We start from the raw sequence: 25,089 nt of genomic DNA, 5'->3' as shown, positions 1-25,089 counted from the left end.
CTGGTATTCCACTATTGCTCTATGCCACTCGTACAGCCTGGCCAACATGTGCAGTGTAGAATTTCAGCGTGTGGACACGTCCAACAACAGTCGGTGCTCTCGCAGCTGAAACCGACATTGCAGGGTCCTCAGCGTGGCAGCATCTGTGGTGGACTTGTGGAAATGTGCGCAGACGTGGTGCACCTTGCCAAGCAGGTCAGACAAGTGGGGGTAGTTTTTCAGAAACCGCTGAACCACCAGATTGAAGACGTTGGCCAGGCATGGCACGCGTGTGAGGCTGCTGAGCTGCAGAGCTGCCACCAGGTTACGGTCGTTATCACACACGACCATGCCCGGTTGGAGGCTCAGCGGCGAAAGCCAGAGGTCGTCTGCTCTGTCAGACCCTGCAGCAGTTCGTGGGCCGTGTGCCTCTTGTCACCTAAGCTGATTAGTTTCAGCACGGCCTGCTGACGCTTGCCCACCGCTGTGCTGCCGCGCTGCGCGACACCGACTTCTGGCGACGTACTGCTGCTGACACGTCTTGATTGCGAGGTAGAGGTGGCGGAGGAGGGGGATGGTTTGGAGGAGGTGGCATAAAACGCCGCAGATACCAGCACCAAGGTAGGACCCGCTATTCTGGGTGTGGGTAGGACGTGAGCGGTCCCAGGCTCTGACTTGGTCCCAGCCTCCACCAAGTTTACCCAATGTGCCGTCAGGGAGATATAGTGGCCCTGCCCGCCAGTACTTGTCCACATGTCCGTGGTTAAGTGGACCTTCCCAGTAACAGTGTTGGTGAGGGCACGATTTATGTTGCGGGAGACGTGCTGATGTAGGGCGGGGGATGGCACACGGGAAAAATAGTGGCAACTGGGGACCAAGTTGCGCAGGACCGCCGCCATCATGTTTTTGAAAGCCTCTGTTTCCACAAGCCTGTACGGCAGCATCTCCAGGCTAATTGGGCAATGTGCACGTTTAAAGCTTGTGCATGCGGGTGGATGGCGGCGTATTTCCGCTTTCGCTCCAACACTAGTGTTAGCGGCAACTGAATGCTGCGCTGAGAGACATTGCTGGATGGAGTGGAGGACCGTGGAGGTGAGGGTGTGGGTGCAGGCCGGAAGGTGCTCGTGCGTCCTGGGGGGGATTGGATCTGTGTGACAGGTTGTGGCACAGGGAAAGAGGCAGTGGTGTGACCCGGAGGCGGTTATATACTAGACTTGTATATAATAGAGAGGCTGTATGGAGTGGGAAAAAAATAGAAAGCCAGTGGATAGTGCTGGTAACTGTGGCAACTTCACCACACCCAAGGAAAGGGTATTGTGCGATGCTCTGCCCAGAGGCAGAAAGCTAAACAGCCAGTGGATAGCGCTGATAACAGGGGCAACTTTACCGCACCCAAGGAAAGGGTATTGTGCGATGCTCTGCCCAGGGGCAGAAAGCTATGCAGCCAGCGGATAGCGCTGATAACAGTGGCAACTTCACCGCACCCAAGGAAAGGGTATTGTGCTACGCTTTGCCCAGGGGCAGAAAGCTATACAGCCAGTGGAGAGTGAATGTCCTTCGTGGGGTGCTGGGCCATCATATGTCTGCGCATGCTGGTGGTGGTCAGGCTGGTAGTGTTGGCTCCCCGACTGATCTTGGTGTGACACAGGTTGCACACCACAGTTCATCGGTCGTCCGCGCTCTCACTAAAAAACATCCACACCTTTGAACACCTAGCCCTCTGCACAGAGGCTTGCTCCGAGGGGGTGCTTTGGGAAACAGTTGGGGGATTCTTCGCTCTGGCCCTGCCTCTGCCCCTGGCCACTCCACTGCCTCTTCCAACCGGTCCTGCTGCTGCACTTGTCTCCCCCTCTGAAGCCCTGTCCTCAGTAGGCTTAGCAAACCAGGTGGGGTCAGTCACCTCATCGTCCAGCTGCTCTTCCTCCGAATCCTCTGTGCGCTCCTCCCTTGGACTTACTGCCCTTACTACTACTTCACTGACAGACAACTGTGTCTCATCATCCTCATCCACAAAAAGCTCTTGAGACAGTTGCCGGAAGTCCCCAGCCTCATCACCCGGACTCCGGGAACTTTCCAAAGGTTAGGCATCGACAAACTCCTCAGGTGAGAGAGGAACCATTTTTTCCCACTCTGGGCAGGGACCTGAGAACAGTTTCTGTGAGTCTGCCTGCTCAGAGTATGTCATTTTCATGGAGTGAGGAGGCTGGGAGGAAGGAGGAGCAGCCAGAGGATTCCGAGGTGCATTCCCTAGGACAGGAGTAGTGGACTGCGTAGAAGACTGGGGGTTTGATACATTGCTGGACGCATTATTTGCCATCCACGACAGGACCTGCTTGCACTGCTGTTCTTGTCATAAAGGTCTACCACGCGGACCCGCAAATCGTGATAGGAAAGCTGGGGAGTGTAGGGACTTGGCGCTCTCCTAATCCCTCAGCAGCCGGCTGTGATGCACCCCACCCAGGACCTCGGCCTGCGCCCACACCCTCACTTGGCCACCCGCGGCTGTATCCACATCCTCAACCCTTACCCCTACTCCTTATCATGTCGGATTAAGGATAGAGCAGGGCCAAAATAAATTACCCCACCGTATAGCACTGAGAACTGTGGCTAATTCACCACACACAGAGACGTGTAGATACCGGAGGCTCTATGCTGTGACACGAAAAAAATTAAACCGCTGTCTTGCGCTGATACGGAGGGGTCATTTAACGCTCACAGAGACTTGTATATAATAGAGAGGCTGTATGGAGTGGGGAAAAAATAGAAAGCCAGTGGATACTGCTGGTAACTGTGGCAACTTCAGCACACCCAAGGAAAGGGTATTGTGCGATGCTCTGCCCAGAGGCAGAAAGCTAAACAGCCAGTGGATAGCGATGATAACAGGGGCAACTTTACCGCACCCAAGGAAAGGGTATTGTGCAATGCTCTGCCCAGGGGCAGAAAGCTATGCAGCCAGCGGATAGCGCTGATAACAGTGGCAACTTCACCGCACCCAAGGAAAGGGTATTGTGCTACGCTTTGCCCAGGGGCAGAAAGCTATACAGCCAGTGGAGAGTGCTGATAACTGTGGCAACTTCACCGCACCCAAGGAAAGGGTATTATGCAACGCTCTGCCCAGGGGCAGAAAGCTATACAGCCAGTGAACAGTGCTAATAACTGTGGCAACTTCACCGCACCCAAGCAAAGGGTATTGTGCAACGCTCTGCCCAGGGGCAGAAAGCTATACAGGCCAGTGGATAGCACTGATAACAGGGGCAACTTGTTGTACCATTGGATTGGCGCATTGCCAACGTGGTTCCAATTTACAAAAAAGGGAGCAAAAGTGAGCCTGGTAACTACAGGCCAGTAAGTCTCACTTCAGTAACGGGAAACATTTTCGAGGGGATTCTGAGAGACGCCATCGATGAGTACCTCAAGGAGAATAAGGGAATAACTTCTCACCAGCATGGATTAATGAAGGGTCGCTCATGTCAGACAAATCTGATCAGTTTCTACGATGAAGTAAGCTCTAAGCTGGACCAGGGAGAATCTATTGATCTCGTATATCTGGACTTCTCTAAAGCCTTTGACACCGTGCCACATAATAGGCTAATATACAAAATGAGGCAGCTCGGACTGGGTGAAAACGTGTGTAAGTGGGTAAAAAATTGGCTCAATGATAGAAAGCAGAGGGTGGTAATAAATGGTTCGTACTCTGATTGGACCACAGTCGCTAGTGGGGTGCCACAGGGTCCAGTACTAGGCCCCACTCTGTTCAACATATTTATCAATGACCTGATAGAGGGGCTGCACAGTAAAATATCAATATTTGCAGATGACACTAAATTATACAATATAATTAATGCAACGGAGGACAACGTGCGGCTACAAACGGACCTGGATAAGCTGGTGGCTTGGGCAGAAAAATGGCAAATGAAGTTCAATGTGGAAAAATGCAAGACTATGCACATGGGCAGGAGAAACGGATGTCACCAATATTCACTTAATGTGGTACCGCTGGGGAAAAGTGATATGGAAAAGGATCTGGGGGTATTAGTGGATAATAGACTAAACTGGAGTAACCAATGTCAGTCAGCTGCTGCAAAGGCAAATAAAGTCTTGGGGTGCATTAAAAGAGGTATAGGGGCGAAGGACGAGAACATTATCCTTCCATTATATAAGGCACTTGTCAGGCCTCACATGGAATACTGCGTACAGTTCTGGTCACTGGTGCTCAGGAAAGATGTCACAGTGCTTGAGGAGACTCAAAGAAGGGCAACTAAACTAATACATGGAATGACGGGACTGGAATACCCTGAGAGGCTATCCAAATTGGAACTATTTACTCTAGAAAAAAGAAGGTTAAGGGGCGACCAAATAACCATGTATAAGTATATGAGGGGACAATACAAGGATCTCTCCCAAGATCTGTTTACACCCAGGACCATGACGGTAACAAGAGGACATCCGCTACGATTAGAGGAAAGTAGGTTTCATCACCAACATAGAAGGGGATTCTTTACTGTAAGAGCAGTTAGACTGTGGAACTCTCTGCCGGAGGAAGTGGTGATGGCAGGATCCATAGAGGAGTTTAAAAGGGGACTTGATGTCTTTCTGGAGAGGAAGGATATTACAGGATATAAATCTCAGGTTAAGTGTCAATCTGGGTATATAGGCAGGTAGGAACTATTAGGGGTTGATCCAGGGAACAATCTGATTGCCATTAGGGAGTCGGGAAGGAATTTTTTCCCCAAAAGGGCTAATTGGCTTCTGGCCTTGGGGGTTTTTTTGCCTTCCTCTGGATCAACTCAGTAGGATAGACAGGCTGGACTAGATGGACATTGTCTTAATTCAGCCTTACATACTATGTTACTATGTTACTATGTTAACTTCACCGCACCTAAGAAAAGGGTATTGTGCGACGCTCTGCCCCGGAGCAGAAAGCTATGCAGCCAGTGTATAGCACTGATAACAGGGGCAACTTCACCGCACCCAAGGAGAGGGTATTGTGCAACGCTCTGCCCAGGGACAGAAAGCTATACAGCCAGTGGATAGTGCTGATAACAGGGGCAACTTGACCGTACCCAACGAAAGGGTATTGTGCGACGCTCTGCCCAGGGGCAGAAAGCTATGCAGCCAATGGATAGCGCTGATAACAGTGGCAACTTCACCACACCCAAGGAAAGAGTATTGTGCAACACTCTGCCCAGGGACAGAAAGCTATACAGCCAGTGAACAGTGCTAATAACTGCGGCAACTTCACCGCACCCAAGGAAAGGGTATTGTGCGACGGTCTGCCCAAGGGGCAGAAAGCTATACAGCCAGTGGATTGTGCTGATAACTGCGGCTACTTCACCCAACACATAGAATGGTATCTATGAAATGCTGTTCTGCAGTGGGCCAGGAAATATTTGCGTACTATTTAGCGATGAGAGTGAGCTGCTATAGCTGTTATGCTCTGCAGAGGGATAGATTTAAAAAAAAAAAAAAACTGGAGCACTACTGCTCCCAGCCAGCCACAACTGTAATGCACACAATGAGGGGTAGCCCTAAGAAGGACCGTTGGGGTTCTTGAAGACAGGATCCTACTCTAACACTATCCCTATATAAGCAGCTCTTTCCCTGAACTCTGCCTACGGCACCGCACACACAAAACAGTATAGGTGTAATGGCCTGCAAAGGCCTAGATGCTTAAAAAAAATTGGTGCACTACTGCTCCCAGCCAGCCACAACAGTAATGCACACGGTCAGATGTAGCCCTAAGAAGGACCGTTGGGGTTCTTGAAGACAGGATCCTACGCTAACACTATCCCTGTATAAGCATCAGCACTGTCCCTAACCTCTGCCAGCGTGTGTCTGAAGCGAGCCGCGGGCGGGACCACTTAAGTACTCGGCGGTCACCTGATCTCGCCAGCCACTCACTACTGTGTGTGTGTGTGTGGGGGGGGGGGGGGGGGGGGGGGCTGGCACATCACAGCAGGAAGTAGTAATGCTTTCCCTGCATGTCTATTGGCTAGAAAATCGCGCTAAACATGCAGGGAAGGAAATGCAATTGACTTGAGTACCGCGTGGTGTTCATCTTGAGTAACGAGCATCTCGAGCACCCTAATGCTTGAACGAGCATCAAGCTCGAACAAGTGTGCTCGCTCATCTCTACTTGTACTCCCAAATTCTTCTGTGAGGTTGGGATTTGAAATAGACTTTTAACCCTTTAGTGACTAAGCCTGTTTGCGCCTTAGTGACGGAGCCAAATTTTGGGAATCTGCCATGTGTCACTTTAACATAGAATAACTCCGTAAAGCTTTTGCATATCCAAGTGATTCTGACAATGTTTTTTCACCACATATTGTACTTCATTTAGGTGGTAAAATAGACCAATAGAATTTGTGTATATTTATTAAAAGTGCCAAAATTGGGAATATTTTGAGAAAAGTATCATTTTTCCACATTTTCAATAGCAATATCTCAAATATATACAAGCATATTGTACAAATTTTTGATAAGATTTATATCTCCATCAGTTTACTTTATTTTGGACGCACATTGGAAAAATTTTAATTTGTTAAAATGATTTAGGAGACGTACTAATTTAACATTGATTTTCAACATTTTGAGAAACACTTTGTTTTCCTGCACCAAGCCAAGATTGCAAAGTCTCCTAGGTGTCAAAATGATAGGTAACCCCACAAATGACCCCATTTCAAAAACTACACTGAGGGGGGTCAGGAGGCTTTTTACCCCACAGTTTTGTTTTATGAATTAATGCAATTTAGAGGAGAAAAAATAAAATTTCAGATTTTTGCAAATACGTCATTCTAAAGGCAGTTTTTTTCTACAGTGCACATGAAAATGAAGATTTACACCCCAAAATGGATACCGCTGCTTGTCCCATGTTCAGAAACATACCCGTTTTGGCCCTAATATTATGTCTGTATGCACAACTGGGACCCAAACCGAAAAGTATGAAGACATTTTAGGCCCCATTGCCCACTTGTAGAGCCCTTGAGCGGCCAAAATGATAGAGAACCCCCACAAATGGCCCATTGTGAAAACTAGACCCCCTAACGAATTTAGCTAGTGGTGTACTTCATATTTTGATCCCACCATTTTTGAATGAATCTAAGCAAAGCAGAAGGAAAAAATTATGATTTTCATTTTTTGGCAATTTTGTCAATTTAAAAACAGTTTCTTTTGTAGAGCACACAAATAAATGAAGGCTTTCACCCCAAAATGGATCCCCCTGTTTGTTCCTTGTTCAGACACATACCCATTGTGGACCTAATCTATTTACTGGACACATTGCTAGGCCTATAATGGAGGAACACCCGTTGGATTTCAGGCCACAACTGAATAAATTCCAGATCCTATTACTCACTTGTGCGGAAAAAAAATTGACTCCCTAAAAATAATCCCTCCCTCCGCGCCCTTTTTGGCGCTCCCCAAATCTTAGATAAAGGTAATAATGTAAACTGTGTGGTATGTCTGAAGACAGGGGTAATTACAGAGGCCTGGTTGGGATGGGCACATGGGCAATAAAACTGGGTATCCCTCCTCCTCCCACGCTTTTTGGGGGAATACTTCTTGACCTCAGCGGCAGGGTTGGGGTGTAAAAAGTGGCGCTCTTTGCAGCTTCGTAAGCTTGCCACGGTGCAGCGGTCTCACACAGAAGGCGCTCAACAAGCTGCTCCTGGAACTGCAGGAAGGCGAGCGTTCCCGGGGGCTTCTTGTAAATTACGTATTACAGGTAGCGGTCTGAATAACGCCGGGCTCACACGGCTGTATGTAGAATCTGCTTGTGGAGGTCCGCAGTGGATCTCATCTGTGAGCCCGGCCATGACCCTGCGTACGGCTGCATAATGTACTGCGCATAACTGCGTACTCACACAGGCAGTCATGTGCAGTACATCGTTCTTTGTTTATATTTCCCGCGCCGCGATGACGCGGGTACCCGCAGCCCGTACACAATGTAGTTGCATATAACCGCGATCATAGAGCACAATCGGCTCTATGTTGCAAATATCCAGGCCGACATTAAACTGGCTATACGCATTGGATCGAAGTAGGTTGATGGTTGGTCAACCGTTTTGACTAACAACCATTTGGTTTCTCAGACTCAGCCATAGATATTTTAGTCCAAGTTCTTCACACTGGTCATACATGTGCAATGATATCAGGCAATGGACAAACAATCTTTCTGGGAACGTTCTTTAAAGTGAAGATCATTTATGGATGAAAGATTGTTTGTGAAAACAAAAGATCTTTTGACGGACCATCCAGCGATAAATTCAAGTGTGGCCAACTAATTTTCAGCCGATGACAGTCTGTATCATTAAATTCCACCCAACAAAGATTGTTTTAGTTGAAATAGTCCATTTTCATCCACTCCTAGCTATTGTGTATGCCGGCTACCTTTATAAGCAATTCCTATGCACTTCCACTGCCTGAAGCAAATGTCTTTTAAAAGGGTTGGCCACTTTCTAATAATGTAAACAAAATATATTGATAATTAGAGTAAATAGGTTTTACTAGCACAGCCAAGACGTTCTAATTTGTAGAGCTCCACTCCGTCTTTAAAGGGGTTGTCCCGCGAAAGCAAGTGGGGGTATACACTTCTGTATGGCCATATTAATGCACTTTGTAATGTACATTGTGCATTAATGATGAGCCATACAGAAGTTATTCACTTACCTGTTCCGTTGCTAGCGTCCTCGTCTCCATGGTGCCGTCTAATTTCAGCGTCTAATCGCCCGATTAGACGCGCTTGCGCAGTCCGGTCTTCTCCCTGGTGAATGGGGCCGCTCGTGCTGGAGAGCTGCTCCTCGTAGCTCCGCCCCGTCACGTGTGCCGATTCCAGCCAATCAGGAGGCTGGAATCGGCAATGGAACGCACAGAGCCCACGGTGCACCATGGGAGAAGACCTGCGGTCCACCGTGGGTGAAGATCCCGGCGGCCATCTTCGTAAGGTAAGTAAGAAGTCACAGGAGCGCGGGGATTCGGGTAAGTACTATCCGTTGTTTTTTTTTTAAACCCCTGCATCGGGTTTGTCTCGCGCCGAACGGGGGGGGCTATTGAAAAAAAAAAAAACCCGTTTCGGCGCGGGACAACCCCTTTAAGCAGCGGCTGACTCACTGCAAGCATGGAGCTCCCATCTGTGGCATGTCTGCTAATGGAGGGGCACGTGGCCTGATCATCCCTTCATCACCTCCATTGAATAACGCTGCACACCACATTACGCACGTGCTCCTATCTAATGCAGTGTGATTGGTGGCCTCTACTGAACGGACACTGATTAATCTCAAGACAATCTGATGTACATACACTTATTTGTTGCCACCTCTTCATGGCACCCAAAACAGAGTTTCTTCTCAGCTGAATTCTGGTGACAACTACCTCTTGTCCCTTACCTCTGACAACACAACAACTTCCCTGAAGTTTTTGCCTGGGAAGAGGTACCATCGTAGGCTGGGTTCACACCGAGTTAGCAACTGATTTCCTTTCCAACTTGGTCATTATTGGGGTAGAGGGCATCTATGCAGGCAGATTTAAGAACACTGTTTTTTGCTTTGATTTATCACATCGCCTTGTATTCAGCAATCAATCTGAGGCATTCAAAGTAGATAATGTGTCGCCATTCCATATACTCTATATATTTATATACACCTGAGACCTTTCTCTTTGTTCTCCTCCATGGTAGTCTCCATTACTTTATCTTTGTAACCAGGACAGAACTTAACCCCACACTTGACACCAATCGCATTAGCCATAACTGTCAAGGTCCATTGACATCTTTAGCTGAAATTGTGTTTTCTTGCCACGATTATAGTGAAAATTTTTGCAAAATGCCCTGGTTTTCCTGTGACTTACAAAAAACTTCACATGTTTATACTGCGAGATAATTCATGGTAATTGCCGTAAAAAGCATGATTTGAATGTAATATGTGAATGCAGCGAGGCACTTTCCATTCAGGTGATTATTGCAGAAACAGTTGATGCAATTAAATAACGGATAACATAACAAAATAATAGCAATGTAGAATTCAATTAAGCACCTGAAATAAAAAGCCTTCTTTCACATGGTCTGCAATGAGGTTTTTATGTTAAACATTTTGTTCTAATTTTTAAATTTTTTAAAATTAATTTTCCATATTGCGATGTATGTATTAAAAACATCATGAAATCTTGCAGTTTTCACTGTGGTCAGTAAGCCTTATAATAGTCTTACACTTTCTGTTCAGTAGAGATCACTTTCAGGACTCATTTCATTAATCACAAGCTTGATTACAATGAAAGAAAACAGGTCTGTACTAGAGATGAGCGAACGTGCTCGGCCACGCCCCTTTTTTGCCCCGAATACCGCGATTTCCGAAAAAAATTCGGGGGGCGCCGTGGCGGCACGGGGGGTAGCAGTGGGGAGTGGGGGGGAGAGGGAGAGAGAGAGGGCTCCCCCCTGTTCCCCCGCTGCTACCCCCCGCACCGCCACACCTCTCCCCGCCCCCCGGCGCCCCCCGAATCTTTGCACCCGAGTACTGAAGTACTCGAAAATGGCGGTACTCGGGTGCGTAAGTACTCGAAACGAGTACGTTCGCTCATCTCTAGTCTGTACAGATAAAATAGGAGCTTGTCACAACTCAGCTCTTCCCCCGCCCTGGGAAGAACATGAGTGAAACACTATCCCATAGAAGTGAATGAGTCCCTTCCAGGATATTATTTCTATGGTCTATGAGGCAGTAGTATAGAACAAGCAGTCTCAGCCTATCATTACAATTAGTGACCAGAGTACAAAAAAACTGCCAAATAGTGTTGGGTTTTTGTTTTTTGAAATATACACAGTGACATGGAATTTAAAAAAAAATCATCTATATATATAAAATTGAATGTATGTCTGTCTGCGTGCGTGCGTGCGTGTCTGCGTGTGTGTTTGTCCTTTATGCGCTACTACACCATTCATCCGATCGCCATGAAACTTTGGGAAGTTGTTAAGTACACTCTTCGGAAGATTATAGGCATAGTACAAATATCCTACGATAAATGGCGCGCGAGCGTCGTCGAAAGTTACGCCCCCCCACGTAGATCGAATAAGTAAGCCACCTGCTATTGTGATGTCATCACTGATGTCATCAACATCGGACGCCCTTGAACATGCCCCAACATGTTCTATAAAGCTGCATTGTGATGTCATTAAGGCTGTATTATGACACGTACAGCTTGGAACCACTAGAGCACGCCAGCCAATTACCATTGGAGTTGGAAGTGGGTAAACAAGTACTAGGATATCTTCCTAAGAAGCCACAGCAGCCGGATAAATTGTATGTTCCACCCAACGGCTATTTTATTCAGCCCGCAAGGGGGAAGCAGCGGCCTACAAAATCTCATTCAGGTAGGTAGGTTCAGTTCTTGGAGGTTGGGGAATGCTTATGGGCAAGGCCTTATGTCTCATCCCAACTCGATTATTCAATTCTAAGCGCAAAAGAATTAGCGTCCAAATTTTACGTACTGAATTTAATTCTCTCACTTCCCAATGTCATAGAAACTTGAAATTTGCACGAGCATTGATTATGTCATAAATAGGAAAAGTTAATGGGTCCCAACTCGATTATTCAATTCAAAGCGCCAAAGAATTAGCGTTCAAATTTTACGTACGGAATCTAATTCTCTCATTTCCTGATGTCATAGATAGATAGATAAATAGATAGATAGATAGATAGATAGACTGTATGCAATAACCCAGATAGATAGATAGATAGATAGATAGATAGACTGTATGCAATAACCCAGATAGATAGATAGACTGTATGCAATAACCCTGATAGATAGATAGATAGATAGACTGTATGCAATAACCCAGATAGATAGATAGATAGATAGATAGATAGATAGATAGATAGATAGACTGTATGCAATGACACGTACAGCTTGGAACCATAAATACTAGAGCACGCCAGCCATTTACAGTCAGTCTCCATTGGAGTTGGAAGTGGGCAAACATGTACTAGACTATCTTCCCAAGAAGCCACAGAAGCCGGATAAATTGGATGTTTCACACAACGGCTATTTTATTCAGCCTGCAAGGGGGAAGCAGCGGCCTACAAAACCTCAGTGGTCGCTGCTGCCGTCATCTAGATATATAAAAACGAATGTATGTATGTATGTCTGTCTGTCTTCGCAGCAACGCGCGACGGGTACGCTAGTTAGAAATAAAAAAAAACATGTTTAACAGAAAAACTTGATTTACACAATAGGCCATTAATTATCTGATGATTTATTCATTTTAAAACCAGATTTCATGTCTTGTAAATGTTGGTGTTTTTTGTGAGCCAGTATGCATTTAAGGCTGTGCTGGGGTTAAAGTTTGGTTCACAAACATGAATTTTAGTGTTTATTTAATAGACTAGTGCAAAATCATATGAAGCTATGATACGAGGGGGTGCTGATAAGTCTTTGTGTACTTTTTTTGTTTCTATGGTGAAAGCTTTAGGTGTCTAATACATGTTTTCAAAATGTTGTGTTTGTAGCTTATGGCAACAGTGATCTCGGCATGCGGGAAACCAAAATGAGTCCAAGGCGATATTCACAGCCAATGAGAGCAGAGGAGTGATAAAATTCTTGTTTCTGCAAGGAAAGTCGGCGAAGGATATTCCTGGTGATATGTGGCAGACACTGGGGGGTCAATGCCATTCATACTCTACAGCTAAGAACTGGGTGGCCACTTCAGCACCAACGATGAGGAACGTCCTGGACGACCGAGAGAGGTTGTTGTTCCGGAGATCGTCGATGCTGCGCGCAACCTCATACTGGAGAATCGGCCAGCTACAGGAATAGCAGACATCAAGGGGATTTCTGGTGAACGTGTTTGTGTCATTATCCATGAAGAAGCTATCTGCACAGTGGGTCCCCAAATGTTTGACAACAGATCAGAAAAGCATGGGAGTGAAAACTTCCCAGTCCATTTGTCAGCGTTTCCGGACTGATAAGAACTTTCTGGATCGACTGGTCACTATGGATGAGACCTGGATTTATGTGTATGACTCTGAAACCAAGGAGCAGCCAAAAGAGTGGAGGCACAGTAGTTCTCCTCGCCCAAAGAAGTTCAGCCACTAAGGTGATGGCGTCTGTGTTCTGGGATAAGGAGGCCGTGCTGTTAGTGGATGACCTTCACAATGGTTCCACCATCAATACAAGGTATTATATTGAACTTTTGGACCAATTGAAGGCAGCTCTGAAGGCCAAAAGGCGCGGCAAGCTGTCCAAAGGAATCTTGTTCCTGCAAGACAACGCCTCCGCTCACACTGCACAAGCGACCACGGCAAAACTGGTGGAGCTAGGCTTCCAGCTGGTTGACCACCCACCTTATTCACCAGATCTAGCTCTCTCCGACTATCATCTGTTTCCAAACCTGAAGAAACACCTCAAGGGGACCACATGTCACCCCATTTCTGATGCCATGGCTGCTACGGATGACTGGTTTGAAGCACAACCGAAATACTTCTTTTTGCAAGGCTTACAGAACTTAGAATACCGATGTAAGAAGTGTGTTGGCATCAGTGGGGAGGATGCGGAATAAATGTAACTTTTCATCTTCCTATCTCGTTTCTTTCTGGGTAAAGCCAAAGACTTATCAGCGGCCCCTCGTACAGTACGCATCAAGTTGACAATATGCCAGTGTTTTCATTCTATAACCCAGGTTTTAGCTGTGCATATCAGAAGTGTGTAAACTATCTGTGCTACCAAAAGTAAAACATGTTCAGAAACCCCCAGCATGAAAGTGTTATAGTAATTACAGTATTATAACTGCAGTGTTTTTTTTTAACTTTGTTTTATTGATCACTTAATGAATTAGGTACACAAGTATATTCTATATATCATTGTTGGTATTATGACAGTAAACGTCATTACACAGTTCTTACTGATTTTTCAGTATGGCCCCCTGCACACGGGCAGAAATTCCACAGCGGAATTTCCCGCAGAATTTCCACCCGTGGCCACTGCCATAGGATTGCATTAGAAAACGCAATCCTATGCAGATGGCCATGATTTGTCCACATGAAATCACACACGGAAAACAAATCGTGGCATGTTCTATTTCTGTGCGGGTTTCGCAGAGGCCCGCACAGAAATGTCACTCCTAGCGCCCCGGCTCCGCTCTGCGCATGTGCCAGCTGGGCAGCAGCCGGCACATTACAGAGCCGGAGCCGCGGGAGAAGGTGAGAGCGGCGCTGGTCTCTGCAGATGCACAGGTCGGGTCCCGCAGCGAGAATTCTCCCAGCGGGATCCGACCCAGCCGTCTGTAGACGGCCTATCATTTACAATTTCCATTTTCTGTTCATGTTTCTCATATACCATTGTAATAACTGTAGAACATTTTCCAATCTTCAAACACGGAATAACCAATAAACAATGAACAAGTCTGCATTAGTAGTTGTTTTATTTTTGTGGCTATAAAGTGGCATTAGCTAATGTGTGGTAGTACAGTTATCTACCCAAGGGGATAGAGAGTCAGCCATCGCGCTGAGATACAGGGAACAGTGTCAGGCATCACCCATCTGACACACACATAAGACATTAGACGTCCGGAGGCCGTACCTGCCCAGGGATAGGGAGAAACCTGTGGGTGTATGCATCTGTGCGGTCACCGTACCACACACACTACACAATGCACGCACCCCAGAACACAAGGAATAGAAGGGACAACAGGTGTCCAGATCATCCTCAGGGAAGGAGAGAGAGACACTTCAGACAAGCATGCAGAAAACCAGCTCTGAGTGGGATTTACACAGAGTAAAGCACTAAAATGATCAACATCTACTACTAAGAGATGCTGGTATTTATGTGCAGCAAACCAGAAGGGATTGGCTGATGGAGAAAACCACACCCAGCCAGCTCAATTAACCCTCACTTGTGAAGCTGTGCTCATGAAAACCTGTAGAACCACAGGTCCATGATGCACAATGTAACAGTACCTGGCCAACAGTAAGGCTGGCCATTATGTTACATCCATAAGCGCGGACGCAATATAGTGTCCTAATCAAACCACAACAACTCTCATCATGTTGCATAGACCAATTACACCCCTCCAGGTAAAGATGGAAGGACACATGTCCCTTACTAATCATGGAAGGTGCAAAACCCCTGCCTAAAAGCAGGGTGATTGTCCCAAGAAGAAAAGCCCCACTGTCTTTATCTGGGACCTAGCTATCCCGGATTATGAACCTGGAGATATGTACCAAACACAGGACACATAACTGTTCACACACACTGAACACAGTACAGGACAATTCACACCTCATGTCTGGCCACCTGCACAAACATGCTGAACACGTCGCTGTTCATACCAACACGCAAGGTTATGCAAACCACATAGAACAGGACTGCACATGCAGCACATGTCTGGCCACTTGCACAGGCGTACAAGACAAGTCACTGTTCACACCTACACACATGGTAATGCACATCACATAGAACAGGAGCCCCACCAAGAACTCACATGCATACAGATAGCAAACTATAGCTAGTCCCAGTGTCTTTACACTAAGGGGATAGAGAGTCAGCCACCGCGCTGACATACAGGGAACAGTGTCAGACATAATCCACCTGACACACACATAAGACATCAGGCGTCTGGAGGCCACACCTGCAAAGGGATAGAGGGAAACCTGCAGGTCCATGCAACTGTGCGGTCACCGTACCACATACACTACTCGATGCATGCACCCCAGAACGCAAGGAGGGACAGCAGGTGTCCAGACCGCCCTCAGGGAAGGAGAGAGACACTTCAGACCAGTATGCATATCATTAGCTCTGAGAGGTATTCACAGAGTAAAGCACTAAAATGACCAGCATCTACTACCAAGAGATGCTGGTAATTATATGCAGCAGACCAGAGGGGATTGGCTGGTGGAGAATACCACACCCAGCCAGCTCAATTAACCCTCACTTGTGAAGCTGTGCTCATGGAAACCTGTAGAACCACAGGTCCCAGATGCATAACCTAACACAGTATTAGTCAATTGTTTAGGTTTAAAATGATTCAATAAAACCTCACATTTTAGCCTCAGTATTTATGATTTAATGGGAAACTCTGACATCCCCCACATCTCTATAAATTAAGTTAGGGGTCGTGACATGGAGTATTTTTTTAAACTCTCCTGCTCCCTGGATCCAGCAATGTCCCCTTCTGAAGTTCACAGGGAGTATAACAAATACCCCATCCGACTCCCTGACCTCATCTTTAGCTATTGGCAGGACCAACATTCTAGTGATCGTTGGGGGTCTCAGAACTTGGACTCCCAGTGCTCAAAACATTCGACATGTCCCCTATGATGTTTCAAATGCTCTTTGCACTGGGAGGAAGATTTATAACTCACCCCACCACCCTCCCCCACTTAATCACTATGAATTGCCAAATACAGCAATAACTATTGTACATCCTATCTCATATGAATAGTATCAGTTATGCGTATACTGTTTATATGAAACGACCCATAAGAGCTTGATAGGTTTAAAGCAGCATCTTGGTTTTAGCAAATAAAAGTTACTGTTTGTAGAATGAGACATTGTAGCTTTCCGATATCCTTTCCAATAATAATGTGGATAAAAATGTATTTTGGTCATGTGATGAATACATAGGTGTCCGACTGATTCCAGTTATCAGTCTTGTAACAAGCCGTGTACCTGTGTGTCCATCCACTGTAAGCAAACACTGAAAATAGTTTTGTAATCAATGCAGGCAGAGTGTGCTCAGGGGAAGCAAAAGTTCAGTACACAGATAGTATCGGTCGCAGTACAAAGGAGCAGGCAGGTGGGGGAGCTTGACTATAGGCCTGCAGCACAATAATCACGCAAGAAGGAAGTGGAAGGGCCAGGCTTCTTATAGGACGTCCCATCTTGGAGAACAGGGTGGAGCCAAACAGGAAACTGGATCAAGAGCAGGAACCAAGAACAAGGTCATGCAGGGGAGTACGAGTCCCAACATAATCCAACCAATCGATGGTCTATAGTTAGACAAAAGTGCCTGCATGCCTAGTAAATTTTGCCTCATCTGAATTTGCACTGTCTATTATACAGGATTAGTAAACCTGACCCAATGTGATTCGTTTAACCCACTGTATTTCAATACTTAGATTTTTTTCTTTTTTAGCAAAAAGAATTAACAGCCTGGCAAATACTAACTACTTATTTTGTGTAACCCTGCAGGAGGTTTGGATTACCTAGTGTTGAACCACATTGGCTCTACACCGTTTCAGATGTGGAATGGAGATGTAAATCATACAAGATGGCTAATGGAGGTTTGTCTTTACATATCTGAAAACATATTCTTTGTTTAATCCATCTATGTAAGAAGCACAATTCTTAGCTAAAATATACATTTGCGACATACAGTATGTCTTAAAGGGGTTGTCCCGCGCCGAAACGTTTTTTTGTTTTTTTTTAACCCCCCCCCCCGTTCGGCGCGAGACAACCCCGATGCAGGGGTTAAAAAAACAAACCGGAGAGGGCTTACCTGAATCCCGGCGGTCCGGCGTCTTCATACTCACCTGCTGAAGATGGCCGCCGGGGTCTGCTCCCTCCGTGGACCGCAGCTCTTCTGTGCGGTCCATTGCCGATTCCAGCCTCCTGATTGGCTGGAATCGGCACGTGACGGGGCGGAGCTACACGGAGCCGGCATTCTGCACGAGCGGCCCCATTGAAGACAGCAGAAGACCCGGACTGCGCAAGCGCGGCTAATTTGGCCATCGGAGGCCGAAAATGAGTCGGCACCATGGAGACGAGGACGCCAGCAACGGAGCAGGTAAGTATAAAACTTTTGATAACTTCTGTATGGCTCATAATTAATGCACAATGTATATTACAAAGTGCATTAATATGGCCATACAGAAGTGTATAGACCCACTTGCTGCCGCGGGACAACCCCTTTAAGCACAAAAGGCCCCTATCCACATTAGCTTTTTTTTCCTTATGGCAAACTCTTACGGGAAATGGGCATCCAAATGCATCTTTCGCCAGCAATAACAGACAATCAGCTGATTGCTACAATAACTTGCTTTTTTATTAACAGCATCATTTATTCCTATTATTAATGTCTTTACTCAGAAACTATTTCAATATCTTCCAGGTGAACTTTCTTAGCTACATCCATCTTGCGACTAAGGCTCTTTCCCACCTTGCAAAGTCAAGAGGTTCTATTATTGTGCTGTCTTCTCTCACAGGTAATAGATAGATAGATCTTTTGTGATTCGACAGATAAGTTACAAAGCAACCTCCACTAAAATTGGACATGCTCCAATCCTGACCATTTAACCCATGATCAATGGTGATTGTAACACCCCAATACACTTACTGTGCGTATGGCTGGAGGCCTAGTCCTTCTCACACTGACGCCACACTCTAATCGGACTCTCGGGGTGATATGTCGCAGGAATAACGGAGACGAGTCCAGTAAATTAGTAATCCAAGAGTGAGCAGATTTACTTATTTGGGTAATTTGCAATGAACATGGTGGATTACAGTACTCGGTGAAAATGCAGTTGAACAAGAATACAGGTGCAGCAAGTAGGCAAAGTACATGTAATGATGACACTTGAACTTCAATGCTCTCTCTATAATATTTACTGTAGATAGATAACTTAGACAATTTCCCCTCTAGTAGATTTGACTGAAGAAGTGATTTAGATAACTGAAGAATAACTGAAGCAGAAGGATAAGTTGCTAGCAGCCTGATCACGGTTTGACTTCACCGGAAAGTTATGACTCACTATTTCTGTAGAAGTGGATCTCGGAGAGATGCTTCTCTTCTTCTGCAGTGGGATGCCAAGGGGACGGGTGTTAACCACGTTCGACCTTGGGGCAAAACATGCTGCTCTCCTCACTCTCACTGTCTGATGTCCTCCTCCTTCCTGACTCTGACAACAACTAACTGCTCTGTCTTCTTCTATTTATCACCTCTCTCTTTCCTTCCTGCACTTTCTCAACTCCTCTTCCTGCATAGGGACTAATAGAGCTGATTCCTTGCCCTTGAGCTCTGCACCAGTCAGATTAAACCTGGCTGTCAGCCAATCAGGAGCCAGCTGACACCAGGGACGAGCTCATAGGTAGAGCAGAAGGGGAGACAACAGGGTCTCTCGCACAAACAGCACCTTCTGTATCGAAGAATGGCATACAGACAACTAAGACAGGACTGTGTGCTGTGTGTGTAGTAGTGCCCGCTGGGACACTACAGTCATCATACCATGTAAATGGCTAAGAGGGGGTGAGGGCTCCCCGTTACCTGTCGACACCACATAATGCAATTGTGAGATGCCAATGGGTTTCTATCGAAGCAAGAGGCCTGATCAATGACTTTGGATCTGCTATGCAAGCCAGCATATCATACCCTACCTCCGGCAAGATTGGATAGGAGAGCTCTCAAAATATACTACATAAGTTGTGCAGTGTAGTATACTAGCAAGCACCTTCAAGTACCCTTGAGGGTCCTGAAAAAATTGTGATAGGCAGATAAAATAAAACAAAATATGTTTTTCCCTACAACTCCCCCCCCCCCTTTATTATGAAAAAATAAGATATTTGGTATCACTGTATTCGTTATGACTTGTACTAATATGTGTAATATGCATGGTCAGCGACATAGGAACAAAATAAAACAAAAACAATGCTACATTTGCTATTGTTCATTTATCCATCTCCCAAAAAAACGCAAGAAGACGTCGCAAACTCATCTTGCAAAAAACAAGATCTCACACTGGTGGAAAAACAAAAATGTTACGGGTTTTGGAATGCAGCGATGCAAATGAAAAAAATTATTGTTGTGGAAAAATAGTAATCCAAAAGAAAACTGCAGCATGTTCTATCTTTGTGTGTCTTAGCCAATTGAAGACAATGGTGCTGCGTAAATTTGCACAAAACCTATGTATCCACTGCATATTTGCGCAAGAAATGAATGCACGTTCTTGCGCATGTAAATGTGCTGCAAATTCCCCATACAAAAAAAACACAGAAAGGCGGAAATACGCAGTGGTTACCTGACTTCCGGGGAAGTCAGCTGTCACAACAAACGCTGGGACCACAGTGCGACGGTATTATTGTATCTTGATGCCACCAGGAACTCCAGGTGGAGACAAGACTAACAGGGTGGTGACGCCTCCTGTAATCATTGGCTGCAGACAACCATTCATATTTATGATGGAGGTTCCGTTTGGGGATGCAGATGCGGCAGAGAATACCGGACAAAATTGTGCAGCATGTGTAGTGGCCCATAACAACAGAGCCCTTCCATAATGTCTGCTATATGTTGTCTTTGAATGAAGAATGAATCAGCAAAATGTGTATTGAAGTTTGCAGCACTGAATGGCTTAATGTCTGCAAATGAGCTGTCTCTGTCTGGAAAATGTATCTTGTTGTATGCCATGTGATCATGTTTTTAATGTATGTGTTTGCAAGAGAGACTAAGGGAGTTTAAGAGAGAGTTAATGAGTTTGCGTCTGGAAACCTCTTGCTGAAGAAAGTTTGGAGTCTGGGGAAGCGAGAGACTTCTAGTGAGTAGGAGAAGCTGCACCTCATCCTACGAGGATTCCCCAGGATGGAAGCGGCTGAGCGATGGCCTGATGCATGCCCTGAGCCCTGTTCACCCAGGCCTCCTTGCTGTTAATATGGAGGACAGAGAGAGAGTGAGTGAGAGGAACCGCCATGCAGAGCTTAGTGCTACTCTCAGAATGTCAGTGTTGACCGTTAGGGAGCTGGAGAGAGAGAGTGAGTGGCCAGGAACAGAACCCCACAGATAACGAGGACTGTGGACTCGTCTGTCCACCTGTGTATCCTCCCTGTCACACCACTATTGTGTCTACACTGGTGTCCTGCTGGTGTGTGTAAAGTTTGGACTGTAACCTTTTATTGGAGTAAAAGAGCTTTACCTACCATTCATGGTTTTGCTCATAATGTTATCCTTGTGTGGGCTGTTTATGTGCCAACTTCTGGATTCACCGCAGAGGACGGAACGGTGGCGTCACGAGTGACAAAGGACTTAAGGTAAACCACAGCCTGGGTTACCCTGTGAAACTTCCCCAGCAGTAACTTGGTCGGGTCGCGTGCTACCCCCAGGGGAGAAGACGGTAGAGCCCTGTGACAAGTTCTCAATCTACCCAGCTATCTCCTTGGCTGTGGGCCCGCTCCTCAGAAGCTGCACATGCTTCGTGATTTTGTGTGATAAAGTGCTGGTCAGATTGTCAGAAGCCAAAAAAAACCATTATAGTTAATGGGGTCTGTTTGACAGAGTTCGACTCTGGCATAGTGCTGGATACGGCAGTTCCGATATTTTCATTGTTTGACTCAGAGGACAGAAAAGAACAACAAAAAACAGCCAGAGTCCTGGTGCAGATATGAAAAGGCGCTTAGACAAACAGTGTTGCAATCCAGCCCTCCTAATCCTAATAAATGAGCAATAAAAAAAGCAGCGGCATCAGTATAGACCCTCAATACTGTAATAGAGTACGGGCTGCACTCCAGGAGACGTTCATGCAGTATATATGCACATGGTAGATAGATTACAGCGTGTGTGCTAAAAGTCTAATCTGCAGACTGTGATGAACTGCTGAGTGAAGGACCTGTGGACTGCAGTCATGTGATGTCATCACAGGTCCTTTACCCCTCTTCTGCAAACAGAGCTGCACTGATAAGAAGCTGCAATTATCAGTGCAGTTCCTAGTTTAAGATATCAGCTGATGCTGCAGCCACAGAGCACAGATACAGGTGACTGATTTACTGTACAAGTGCTGACCGACTGCAGTATCACCCTCCTCCCCTCAGTTCTGAGGGGCGTATTCCCCGACTGAACCCCAGCTGTGCCCTTGGGAATTTGTTTCAATCACTGGATAGTGTACGACTTGTTGAGACCTTTTGATCGACTTCATAAAAAAGATTCTTTTTAAGTGGTGATTACACAAATTTGCCATAATATTAACCCTTTCATGGCTAAGAGTCATTGATACTTCTGTGTCCAGGCCGCATTTTGCATTTCTAGTATGCCATCCCTAAACCCACTTTCAAAAACTCATAACATCCTGAACATCCTACGACAGCATGAAGAATGGAGTTAAATTCATTTCCCTGGATACAATCAGAAGAGTGAATTAACTAGCAATCAAGCAATTAATTAAGCGTAATTAGGACCTAATATAAGTCCATAGAAGCGTGGCACCCAGGAGATTTTTTTTTCTATTGCATGCGGTTAAAAAAGATGTTTTTTTTTTCCTCCAACTATCCCAAATAGCAGCTCTCCCCCAACATGAAGCATCCTGTGTTGGGGTTAAAAATAATAGCTGATTTTATGAGTTGTCCTGTTGTTACAGAGAGTGAGCCTTAAAGGGGTTGTCCCGCGAAACAAAGTGGGGGTATACACTTCTGTATGGCCATATTAATGCACTTTGTAATGTACATTGTGCATTAATTATGAGCCATACAGAAGTTATTCACTTACCTGTTCCGTTGCTGGCGTCCTCGTCTCCATGGTGCCGTCTAATTTTCGGCGTCTAATCGCCGGATTAGACGCGCTTGCGCAGTCCGGTCTTCTTCTTTTCTCAATGGGGCCGCTCGTGCAGGAGAGCGGCTCCTCGTAGCTCCGCCCCGTCACGTGCCGATTCCAGCCAATCATGAGGCTGGAATCGGCAATGGACCGCACAGAAGCCCTGCGGTCCACCAAGGGTGAAGATCCTGGCGGCCATCTTCACCAGGTAAGTAAGAAGTCACCAGAGCGCGGGGATTCAGGTAAGCACTGTCCGGTTTTCTTTTTTAACCCCTGCATCGGGTTTGTCTCGCGCCGAACGGGGGGGCTATTGAAAAAAAAAAACCCGTTTCGGCGCAGGACAACCCCTTTAATATCGGCCCCACATACCACTTTTGAGACTTGTGGTACTCGGCACTGCTTGTACTTTTTCATACTCAGTGGTGGAAAATACTCCAACTACTATCTACAGAATGTAAGAAAATATCTGCCCCACTTCCACCAGATGTAGCAAGGCATGTTCTGCATGTGTGCCGGGCACCATGTGTTTTAGGCCTAACTTTTAATTCTGGAAGTGTCAGCGCACAGATGAGTCCCAGTGCACCTTTTTCTATATAAAGCCTTGAATAAGCAGTGTCTCCGCCAGGTAGCCAGGCTTACTGTCACACAATGTAAGTACCTCTGCATGGTCTCTTTGCCTCTGTTGTTAATGTCGTACGAGCTTGCTTTTCCTTCTGATGTGCAGTGTCTTGTTGGATGACATTTGTCAATACTTGCTTCCTGGAAATATGTTTTTGTTTTATCATTTAGGCACATATATCTCTATATATTAATGCGAAAGCCCTCACTCACTGATTGACTGACAAACTGACTCGCCACTAATTCCCTAACTTCCCGGAGTTGTAGAAACTTGAAATTTGGCGCGACCTTTCTTTAGGTCCTTAATAGAAAAAGTAAAAGGGTCGCAACTTGATTATTCTATTCTAAGCATGAAAATCTGTGAAAAATCGTAATACATGAGATAGTTGTTTTCTCTAAAACCATAAAGCTTAGTAAAATTATTTTTTGCACACATGCTACCTTCAGATCGTGGAGGCATACTAAGCAGGCATTTTTGAGAAATTCATTGTCCAACCACGATAATTCACGATCAAAATGCGAATCTTGGAAATTTGGTATGTAAATTGGGAAAAGTAAAGGGATCGCAACTTGGTTATCTATCTCCCAACTCTTTGTGTATATACTGATGAAAATCTAACTCACCTTCACATGGGCGTGATTTCAATGATTTGGTTTTCATTAGCGGTATTCTCACACATTAATAGTACGAGTGAGAAAAGATAGAACTTGCCCTATCTTTCTCGCACGTTGTGATGAACAACGAGTGTCGACCCAGTATGCCAACCAACTGTTTTGGCTTTGGACTAAACCTAAGGGCGTTGTCCTGACGGTTCCCCAGTATTCACCCTTTAACACAGGGATCTGGACTTCACCGCAGGAAACCGAGCAGGCCACTACCTCCTGTAGTAGTCCCGGTGTGGATGGCAGCTGACCTACTGTGAACAGTCTGAGCTCTGAACAGTATCTGGTCTGGTGTCCGGACAGGCAGAGTGCAAATGGAAACCAGGTGAGAGATCAGGAATCAAGGCGGACGCTGAAGTCAGGAGCAGGACGCCTGACAGACAAACACACACCAATACTTGGGCAAGGAGGAGGATCACCAGCGTAGCTAAATAGGAGGGTAATAGCCAATTACCCTGCAGCTGGGCTTAGAGCACTAGAGAGGATTAATTCCTGCAGTGCTGATGGAAAGTACACAGCACTCGGGAGCATTAACTCTTGCAGTGCTGATGGTAGGTAAACTACTAGTCATACAGAAGGAGCAGAACTACACCAGCGTCTGCCCGAAATAGCAAGAGAGCAGCTGCCCCAGGTAGTTAGCCTTACACACGTACAGTAGTTAATTCTACAAGCGGGAAAGATAGGGCAGGACTTATCTTACTGCTGTTTTATTCAAAGTCACACGCTATAGAGTGGAGTTTGAATACTCAGAGAAAAAAAAGCCTGTTCATGCACAACCACGCTTCATAGTGGTGAGCGTAGTTGCGCATACGGCCATGTGAAGAAGCACTGACCTGCCACTAATTCTCTAACCTCCCAGTGTCGTACAAACTTGAAATTTGCCACAAACATTCTATAGTTCCTAAATTGAAAAAGTAAAGGGGCGCAACTTGATTATTCAATTAGAGGCGAAAAAAAGTATGGTCACCTCCACATGGTGTTTCCTGGGTAACACGAAGAACCGTGCAAAATGGTGAACATATTTTATTCCTTGGTTCCTCTGAAGTAACTGCCACTTCATAAAGTTTTCTGTGCAAACAAAGGGGAAAAACCTGTACCAAATTAACTCGGGCGAAGCTGGGTATATCAGCTAGTCTAATACTTTAAATATACTAGGTTTAATGTATTAAATACTTTATTAATGGAGACGTTGTTCTATTTTAGATTTCTCAGCATTCTGAATCTATATTTAAAAAGTCTAGAAAGTCAAGGCATGGATCGTGTTCTTCTTGCCAACAACTATTGCCTGACGATAATCCCTATAATAGCTCTACCGTTTGCTCTTCTGCTATTGCTGAGGAAGA

At 45.7% G+C, this 25,089-nt stretch overlaps 1 protein-coding gene across 1 annotated transcript in view; it reads left to right on the top strand.

Moving 5' to 3' along the window:
* HSD11B1L (hydroxysteroid 11-beta dehydrogenase 1 like) overlaps positions 1 to 25,089 on the top strand; it is a 114,587-nt gene that overhangs the window by 58,564 nt on the left and 30,934 nt on the right. Inside the window, exons 4-5 of the mRNA XM_066604680.1 lie at positions 17,149 to 17,240; positions 18,068 to 18,161. Of these exons, the coding sequence (XP_066460777.1) occupies positions 17,149 to 17,240; positions 18,068 to 18,161 (186 nt within the window). The remainder of the gene's footprint in view (positions 1 to 17,148; positions 17,241 to 18,067; positions 18,162 to 25,089) is intronic.

This window comes from Eleutherodactylus coqui, chromosome 5, assembly GCF_035609145.1.
Source record: "Eleutherodactylus coqui strain aEleCoq1 chromosome 5, aEleCoq1.hap1, whole genome shotgun sequence".
Classification (NCBI taxonomy): Eukaryota; Metazoa; Chordata; class Amphibia; order Anura; family Eleutherodactylidae; genus Eleutherodactylus; species Eleutherodactylus coqui.
The sequence above is the reverse complement of the archived record's forward strand: the minus strand, read 5'-3'. Positions and strand labels throughout refer to the sequence as shown.